Below are 10587 nucleotides of genomic sequence, written 5' to 3' on the forward strand. Positions count from 1 at the left end.
TGCCCTTGAACACGGTCCCGGCTACTGATCCTGTTTGTAGTATACCAAGAAAGATGCATGCACGAAAATTGACTGGTGGGTCCGTTCCAGAAACTTTTTCTGCTAAGGATAAAGAGGGTTCTGCATATGTCCACAATGCGATCGCAGGTCTTGTCACGAGAATCTTGAATGAAGGTCACAAGGTAGAAGGAATATTTGTTCCTTTAGCCCAAGCTCCTGCTCCTGAGAACATCAAGGACGATCAAGTTGATGCTAGCAAAGATCATGTTGATGTTGAGACATCTGAAGCTAACAATGTTGAGACTTCTGATGCTAAAGATGTTGAAACATCTGGAGATAAAGATGCTGAGATTCTTGAAACAGAGAAATCTGAAGAGGTCACTGCTACTTCTCCTAAAGAGAAGCTTCATCGCCCTATTGACAGTGTAAATGATGTGGTGGATCTGGATAATCTAGATGATCCTATTGACATTGCTGATGATGACCTCATCTCTAGCATTTCTAACAGAGTCAAGGCTAGAAGGGGAAAGCAGTTGATGATCAACATCTTCCTAAGACTAAAGTTGCTCCTCTAAAGAATGCCACCAAAGAAAAGATCAAGAAGGTCCCTGATGAACCTTCAAGAATTGGGAGCAAGGTTGCTGTGAAGAAGAGGAAAGAAAGAAGTGTTCCTGACTCAGAAGACAATGTCCTAAGTGATGTCCCTGACATCCCTTCAAAGAAGAAGATTGCTGTCACCAAATCCTCCACAAAGGTTCGTGATGTTCCCTTGGACAAAATTTATTTGCACTATGCTTCAAATGCTATTCAGTGGAAGTTTGTTTATCAGAGAAGACTGGCTCTGGAAAGAGAACTTGCAAATGATGCTCTGGAATGTCAAGAGGTCATGAAGCTCATCAAATCTGCAGGTTTGCTTAAAACTGTTACTCATTTTTCTAAATGCTATGAAATGCTCGTGAAGGAGTGTATAGTAAATTTGTCTCAAGATTGTGCTGATGGGAAAACTGAGGATTTTCATAAGGTGTATGTTAGAAGAAAATGTATAGATTTCTCCCCGACTGTTGTCAACCTCTATCTAGGTAGGGATGATGAGGCTCAACCTGAGCTTGAAGTGACTAACAATGAGGTGTGCAAAGTTATCACTGGTGGTAAGGTTAAGAAATGGCCCATAAAGAGTAAATTGTCTGCTAGTCTTCTTAATGTCAGGTGTGCTTTGCTGCACAAAATTGGTGTTGCTAACTGGGTGCCTACCAATCACACTTCTACCATTGCTGTTGGCCTAGGTAGATTCATATATGCTATGGGAACCAAGACAAAGTTTGATTATGGAACTTACATATTTGATCAAACTATGAGGCATGTTGGTACCTCTGCTACCAAGCTACCCATTGCTTTTCCATCCCTGATATGTGGGATAATCCTCAAGCAATACCCTGGAATTCTGAAAGCTAAAGACTCTGTGTGTAAGACGGGGAGTGCTTTGTCCTTCCACTATAAGCTGCTCCAAAGGACAGATGACATAACATCTGCTGGGACATCACAAACCAGCAAATTTGTGAACAAATCCTCTCTTATTGCTGAGATGAAAGAGACTTGTAAAGAGTTGGACAATAGGAAGATGAAGCTTGAAAAGCTCATTCAAAGACTTGAGCAGTCTTCAGATGATGATCATGCTGGTGGAAGTGATGGTGAAACTAATGATGAAGAAAATGGTGCTGATAGTGGTGATGATGAAGAGGCTGAGGAGAGTGAGGGTGCTGAAGAGACTGGGAGTAGTGATGTTGGTGAAGAGACTGGTGGCTCTAGTGATGAAGAGACTGGTGGTTCTGACAATTAGCCCTACTTCATTTATGCTGTTTTCTCTTTTGACTGTTTTCTCTTTTGTTTTGGCTTGGCTTCCTTTTGTGGCTAAAAAGGGGGAGTAATGGATATTTTGGATTTTTTCTGGTTTCTGGTCTCTTTGACAATGGATATTGGTTTTCTGTAACAGATGTTTAAATAACTGTTTTCTGGTTTTTCTTGTTTTCTGGTGATTAAACAAGTTGGTTGTTGTTTACCTTTTGCTACAGAATTTATTTTTCTTTATTCTTGGTGTTGTGATCTGCTGCTTGTGCTCTGATATTATATGGTTACATCTATTCGTGTTTTAGCCAAAAATTTGCCAAAGGGGGAGTTTGTAGATGTTGTTGATTGGCTGTAATTTTTTGGTAAAACTCATTGTGATATTATCATGTCAAAACTGGTGTCATGACATGCATTCTACTGTAGTGAAGTTTTTATTTATGCAGGCCTTTACCTGATGTCAAGGCCGATGTCATGACATCCGTAGCTGTTATCTGTTACTAATTCTGTTTGTGTGATCTGTTAAGATCCTATGCGCCTTACTTGGAAATATCAGATTATGATCTGTTTGATCTTTTCAAGGACGTCTTTATTTGCTCTTATTTTTGTTCCTTGATTTGTGGAAATTAGTTTAATTAGGTTAAAGACTAATTTGGATCCAAGGCCCAGCTGCTGCGTTTTGAAGGCTATATATATCATGAAGAAGCTGCAGCCCGTGTACGGTTTTTGATTGAGAAACTTTAAGAGGTTTTCGTTATTAGGGTTTCGAAGTTCTAGCTTTCTTGTGAGCCAAACAATCATCATGATGATTGTCTTGGTCTAAGTGTTATTGTTTGAGTTGTAAGAGGTACTTGAAGCTTTTAAGCAAGAGTATCATTGTACTTGATTGAAGCTTTTAAGCAAGATCAAGTTGTGTCCTTGAAGGGTGTCTTCTATTCATATTCGTTGAGTGTTATTCATCGCTGCTGTGATTGAGGGGGAGTGAGTGGAATCTATGATCTAAGTAGTATTAGGTTGAAGTTGCATTGGGTAGATATTAAGTGAAAGGTGTAATCTTGAACTGTATTACTCTAAATTGATACTACTTATAGTGGACTTCCTGCATGGCTTGGTAGCCCCCAGATGTAGGTGTGTTTGCACCGAACTGGATTAACAACTCTCTTGTGTTGTTTGTTATTTGTTTGTTTTGTTCTTGTTCATTAGTTTAAAATTATTCAGATAGTAGTGTCGTGACATCCTATTCGACATCACGTATCTGACTCCAGAATTTCAATTCCCGGTGAAACTCTTCAGATACCTATGTGACCTAGTGTCCATCTTAACTTCTTCTATTTTCAAAAACTGTTTTAAATCAAACTTTCCTACTATATACACCATGGGCCTCTCCTTGAGTCTAAGTCCCTATCCTTTTTGTACCTACTTCTTTCAAAGGTCTCCTCTTTATCCAGGTTAGGCTTTACAACTTTCAATTTACAGTTTTCATTTAAATTACTGTCAAATACAAACTGTATATACACATTAGAAACTCTGTCTGAGAAAAACCTTAGGACAGATAAACTGTATATATATTATAGGAATATGACTTAGGATTGAGAACGTCTTCCCGGTGAAGGCTCATTCCTAATTATATTTCCATAGATTCTAACCGCAAGATGAATTATTCTCGGTGAAACATCATGAAAACCCTTAGAACAAAAATAGGGCACATCTACCCAAGAGGAATTATTCCTAGTGAAACCTCTTACCCATTTGCTTAGATACAAACTAAGTTCAAAGCCAACATAGATTTCTCTTGTGCTATAACAAGGACCCTCGATGACCCTTGATTAGCCTTCTCTTGGGGCTTACAATACAAGGACCCACGGGCTTCTTAAAAGCAATTCTTATAGTTTCCTCTTGAGCTTGTATACAAGGACCCTTCAGGCGTCCTAAAAGCATAGGACAGGACTTCAGTTACCTTTTATCCCAGTGAGAAGCCGAATCTTTCAATCTTCACAATCACAATCATTCAGGTATTCACTCAATCTTGGTATTGAGATGATCTTCTGCAGAATCTTAGATATGGACAATCTAAACTCTCAAACATCTTCAATCATCCTTAGTTCAACCTTAGGATTCAAAGAGACATGGACAATCTCCATCATTCAAGCTCTCCAAGTAGAGTCTAATCCCCTGGAAAGGGTTAGCCTCCACCAAGCTCCTCAAATTGATTCAATTCCCTGGAAAGGGTTAGCTTCCAATAATCTCCGCTCAACCAGAGCATCCCCTCTGAGTCTAATTCCCTAGAAAGAGTCAGCCTCCAAAATTCAACTTTCAAAAGATAAACTCTCCAATTGAGTCATTCCCTGGAAAGGGTTAGCTTCCATCAATCAATCTTCACACAAGAACAATTCTCCAGTAGGGTCAACCCCTTTGTTCTTGGCTCCCTAGTGAGTAGTCAGCAACAACCTTGGACTTTGTATAAGGCATATAATTTTTTCTTTCCAATAAAAACCTTTGGGTATTTTCCCACTCAGTCAGCCACAATGTAACACTCCAGTTATTTTTATAATTTAATTTATTAAATTATGGGGAATTATTTGGAATTATGGAAGATTATGAGGAATTAAGCAATTGGGCTTGAGTTGTGGTTAGTAAAGAGGGGGGTGCTTTGGTAGGCCCTATTACTAATTAAAATAATTTTATTTCATTTTTTAATAAAATAGAAGGAGTTGTGGAATAGAGAAGGTTACAGCATTTTGGAAAAGAGTCTGAACATGAAAAGAAAAGAGGAGCGGAGAAGTGAGACAAGAGGAAGAGCGAAGAATCAACCTTCAGGTAAGGGGGGGCTCTTTCGTTTAACTTCTATTATGGGGTTATAGGTAGTACGATAGAATTGATCATGTTAATTGTACCAATTGAGTTATGCTTAAGTTGTAGAAATGTTAGGTTTTGGGAGGATTGATTGGTAATGATTGTGTTGATCATGTATGGTGTTAATTAGATGATTTAAATGTATTATAATGTGTCATAAGATGTGTTTGTTTCACTGTATGCGAATTCTGGTTGGAATGAGATTGGTTTGGTAATGACTTGGTGAAGGAAGGGCAAAATCGCAGGCTGTTTTCTGCGATTCGGAGTTCTGGAAATCGCCAATTGGCGCCACGTCTAGAAGATGGCGCCGCGAACTGCCTGGCAGAAAGCCAGGAAGTTGGGTTGTGTTCAGTACGCGCCGTGAACCTTTGGTTGCGCCGCGAAGGCGTAGTTCCTATTCGTTCCGCGCCGCGAACCTTTGTTTGCGCCGCGAAGGCGTAGTTCCTATTTGTTCCGCGCCGTGAACTGTGGGTGGCGCCGCGGGATGTTGACTGTTGGCGATAGGCCGTTTTGAAAAGTTTTAAAGAGGTGTAACTTTTAAACCGTAAGCCGGATTTTGGAGCCGTTTCGAGTATAGTGAAGCTAATCAAATAATTTATATAATAAAAATGGTGTTTTGAGTTGTGACTCGAATTATTTTTTTAAAACACTCGAGTTTAACTGGTTGTGGTGGTTTGTGCTTATAGGCACACTAATGAATGTTTTACCTGTATGATGTTGTGGTTGTAACCAGTGTTTGTTATACATGTATTGTTGGTATAAAATATGTGTTTTACTATGGTCGAGGAATAATATGATTGTGTGTGGCTATTTACTATTGTATTTAATGATTATGACATTTGGTCGATTTATGTGGGTGATGAGCATGTTATAGTTGATGAATGCATTCATGATCATTATGTGGCTGGTCCTTGACGATGGTGGATCAGTGGTAGCTAATTCCCATTGTGAGGAATTAGTGAGTGGGTGTTACCGTATCCTTGACGATGGTGGATCGGTGAGTTGGGTTATCCCAGATTTTGGTACCACATGCATGTAATTCCATTGCATTAGGCTGTTTGTGCTATTATAACATGAATGGAAGATTGTCCAATGTTATAATATGTGTTGATTGGTTGTTTGCTTACTGATTGTATGGTTTGAATCTGATCGTAACTGTGATTGGGTGAATGGCATGTGAAATGATATTTTATTATCTAACATTGATTAAATGTGAATGAGACTCACCCTTACTGTTGTTATTTTTCAGATTGAGGAGTTGCTCTTGTACTTGGTGAGGATTAGCTCGTCAAGTAGTTCGTTAGAGTCAGTTGGGTATGTGTCATGCTCTGGTCGTGTAACACTGGGGACGTTGTTTAGAGTTATTTGTGGAACTCTTTTTATTTCAGTATTTTATTATGGTGGTGTTTTAAGTCTATGACTTTGGATGTTGCATTGTTCAGATGTTAAATATATTTCCGCTTTGTTGACATGACGATCTGAATGATATTTGGGTTTAACGTTCCTTTTTATGGCATGACATGAGTATTATTTTGATTTTATGGAAGTTGTAATGCCCTATTCATGTTTACTCTGATCACTGTTTAAATAATTATGCGGGGTATTAGAAGGGTGTTACACACAACCTTGGGCTTTGTACAAGGCATAAAATAACATTCCCTAGCTAGAGTCAGCCACAATTTTGGGCTTTGTACAGAACACCAAATAAAATTTTTATTCAATAAAAACTCAACAGAGTAGTCCTCAGTAGAGTCAGCCACAATTCTGGGCTTCGTACAAAATATAACATCCCAATTTTTATTAATATTTTTATTAATTATATTAGTAATTATATTATTTGGTGTTTTTAAAAATTGCTTATTTATTTAGTTATTATGTGATATAATAATATTTGAAATATTTAATTGTATGTGTGTTTGTGTTAGTGTTATTTGGGTTTATTAAGTTGTATGAGAGATATAGCTAAATGGGCCTAAGTGATAGATTGGTGGGTTAAGCCCAATTTACATAAGTGATATAGTAAGAGAAGGTTAGGGTTTTAGAGGTTACTATTTTCATTTGGGGGAAAAGATAGGAAGAAGAGAAAAGAGGCAAAAGGGAAGAGAACAATGGTGGAAGAGAAAAGGTAGAAGAACTCTCATTTTCGCAGCTATGTTTCAGCAAAGAGTCTCCTTAGCAAAACGGACGTATCTCTCAATCCAACCGTTGGATCGTTGCGGTACTTGGATACAACGTTCCTGACCCATAGAGGTAAGTTCTGACCGGAGCGATTTTGAATTTGAGGATTTTAAGTTTGTCTGATAAGCTGATTCCCGAACTGGTTTTTAGGTGTGTCTCCTAGTGATGTTAGAAAGGATTTCTTTTGGAGAAAAGCTTAGAGTTATGGTGAAAGAGTCCATATTTACCAAGGTAAGGGTGGGGTTCTTTCATGCTAAAGGGTTGTATGATAGTATGTTATAGTGGGTTTAATTCTATACTTTGATATCCATGTTCTTCTATGTTGCAATTTTGGGTATTTGATGATTTGTTGGAATGTGATGATATAAATGTGATAAGTTGTGTGCAATTGATAATCTATGTGTATTAGATTGTTATGTTTGTTGTGAGTAAACCATTGATAGTGAAATAATGGGTTTTGTTATAGAATTGGAAAATAATGGAATAGAAATATAATAGTTGAATAGAAATTAATATAGTTTAATTATTAATTGGATAGTTAAATTATTAGTTGAATTGATTCCAATAAGTCTATGTGATTGGAATATACTTGGACTTGGACCAATTATTCGGTTTATCGGTAAATTACGGTATTTTGAGAAATTGTTTGTAATTGTGTTTTGGCTTGAATATGTATGTTGAGAAATATATATTGTCATGCCAATGATGTTGTTTTGATATTGATTCTTTATGGTTAGTTGGTTAGCATTAATTCTAATGATTAATTGCTTGATGTTGAAAACGTGTGTTCATGTGTAATTGACAAAAATGAGAATTAACATGAGATAGTATGATTACTAGTGTTAATTGGATTTTGTGAATCGTAATTGATTAATTGGCCTCTCATATGTGAATGATGTGTGTGTGTGTGTGTGTGTGTTGTGAATGTTGTGTACAATTGGTGGATAATTCATAGAGTTGAATTATTGTGATATGTGGAAAGTTAAGATGGTAGAGATGATCTTAATTGCATATATTTGTGAGATTGTACATACATTCATATCATAGTGTGCCTTGAAACATAGGTGGAATTGCTTTGAAACACAAGCGTGGCTTGGATTCTAGAGTGAATCGGAAAGCGGTAAACTATATGTTTACATTTGGTGGCTTTGGTCTTGTCCGGATCTGAAGCGTGGCTAGATTCTATATGAATCGGAAGCGGTGGAACTTTGGGTCCATATTGGGTACCACATGCATAGAGTCACATGTCTTGCATTGAGTTACATTGGAGTTATGTGATGTTTGAATATATGTAATTATGTGATTAGGTGATTGTTATGTGTGCATGAGATGTGATAATTAAATTTGGTGATGTTTGATACATGATTTTGGTGATATATGTAAATGAAACGTATATGATGAGAATGCAAATATATATATATATATATATATATATACATATATATATATATATATATATATATATATATATATATATATATGTATTAATGATATATGTATATATGTGGAATATATGAACCATGTTTTGCCATTGTTGATAGTTGTATTAATTTACGTTGCGATTATGAAGGGTATGTTATTATGTGCTTGAATGACATACTTGTAAACTTGAATACATTGTTATAGTTGATAGTTAACATTATTGGTGTGATGCAAATTTCTTATATTGAGAAGTGGTGAATTGTGTATGATTTTATCTTTGCTATATGTATTATCATACTTTCCTTTATAATGTTTGATATCTCACCCCTTCTGCTGATGTTTCCCCTACCATGGGAAATGGGCAGGTACTCAAGTATAACTATGGAAGTTTGTAGGTTCATCGTATCCAGTTGGTGTGTCGCTCTGATACGTAGCACTCGTGGGGTTGTCTATATTGTTGTTTCTATGTTGTTCATGTTTTAGTTGTTGAGTTCCAAATTGGATATTGAGAAGTACTATGATGTTTGAATTTGTTTCCGATTAAATAAGATGATTTGTTTATAAAGCTGAATGTTATGATTCCGCTGCATATTAAAATGAAGTTGGTTTGTCTAAGAGCTGTTATAAGTTGTTTTGTGCTTATCTGAGATTAAAGTGCTATGTATCTGTTTATGAGTTGTTAATATGAAGTAAATGTGATATCCCAAATACTTGTTGATAGTTTTTAAAATACTCTGATTTCACGCATGATATTTTCGGGTAGAATTTGGGGTGTTACATTAGTGGGCATGTAACACCCGAGGCCAAAGAAGGCGAGGGGTGGTTGCACCGCATGGAACACTTGAGGCCGAAGAGGGCAATGGTGGTCGCCACATCGGAATGAGAGGGATCCTAAGGCTGTGCAGGGATGAGACTGCATGGTTGAAAGATGTCTTATAAGGATTGATAGGTACTACCTATACCAACAAGATGCATCTTCTTTTCGGTAGCTCATTCCATAAGAACTCCACAGTTAAGCGTGCTTGACTTGGAGTAGTATTGGGATGGGTGACCTTCTAGGAAGTTTCCCAAAAAGCGTGCGAGTGAGGTCAAAGCATGCTGGAAAGACTTGTGTTGGTTTGTGGGGTCAGTCGATCATCCCGAAAGCAGTCTGGGGCATTACACAAAACACAAACATTTTCAGTCAAAGTCAATCCCTAGTGCAGCCATCTCCCAGGGACATTTAAAAATATTTTAAGCCTCAAGCTTGGGCCTTGTACAAGCCAGTCAAAAACAAGTCTAAATCTTCCTTGTAGAAGTTAGACACGATTCATCTCTACGAATAGACTTTTCCTTTGTTATACCACATTCAAACATAACAAACATTACTTTCAAAACAAACATCATTTTCCCGTTTAAACACTCAAGACTGCCATCTATGTGACTTCACGTCCAGACTGTTGTCTTCCTCTAAATGATACAATCTTATACTTTATATAAGATGATACTGGCATATTTGCACACACGCAAGTAAGGTCCCTATCTTATCATAAAGTAAGATTTGTTCTTTCATATAAGATGATACTAGCGTACTTTCACACACATAAGTAAGGTCCCTCTCTTATCATGAAAGAGCCTTCATTTTCATTAACCTTTAAAAAATGTTTGTGGTAAAACAATTGAAATATCTCTCCGTTAAGATGACGACTTGTCTCTTTTCTGCAAGTAGAGATTTAATTCAAACTTCAACCTTAAGTTTAAACAAGGCACAAAAATCAATCCATTTCCCTAATTAATTCCCCGAACTATAAAAAGCTCTAACTTCCATTAGGGATATTTAGGCACGAGGTTCACAAAGAATCTCAGCGAGCTAATCAAAAACCAAAAACACTCAGTTCACCTGTCTTTTTCATTTCAATTCAACTTTATCTCCTAACACAAAGGAGAAACTTTCCCAATCATTAGCAAACATATACACATAGACACATAGAGGAGGTTCTCGTAGAGTACTACGGATATGTAGGGTGCTTAAAACCTTCCCTATGTATAATCGACTTCCCGGACTCCAGAACAACTGATTAGGTGAAATCCCCACACCTAGAAAACACCTAGGGTTTATTTGAGATCTTTTTCCCCTTCCTCCTCGTACGATAATTAAAAGGTCTGTGTGCGCTCGTAGGAAGAACTAGAATAAAATTCCTCCCACAATGGTGTCTCTCTCCTTCCAAATTTCGCGTGAAGGGTAACGTATGCCGTCCACCCAATTGAAACGGGGAGGTAAGCAAAACAACATCCACACCAGCCATCCATACA

The 10587-nt window shown here is 37.3% G+C and overlaps 1 protein-coding gene across 1 annotated transcript; it reads left to right on the plus strand.

Annotated features, from left to right (window-relative positions):
• Window positions 1–886: 886 nt before the first annotated feature.
• LOC131659853 (uncharacterized) lies at window positions 887–1837 on the plus strand. The gene has a single exon (XM_058928977.1). The coding sequence runs from the start codon at window positions 887–889 to the stop codon at window positions 1835–1837; it is 951 nt and encodes a 316-aa protein (XP_058784960.1).
• The last annotated feature ends 8750 nt before the right edge of the window (window positions 1838–10587 follow it).

The sequence above is a fragment of the Vicia villosa genome, linkage group LG3 (genome assembly GCF_029867415.1).
Source record: "Vicia villosa cultivar HV-30 ecotype Madison, WI linkage group LG3, Vvil1.0, whole genome shotgun sequence".
Classification (NCBI taxonomy): Eukaryota; Viridiplantae; Streptophyta; class Magnoliopsida; order Fabales; family Fabaceae; genus Vicia; species Vicia villosa.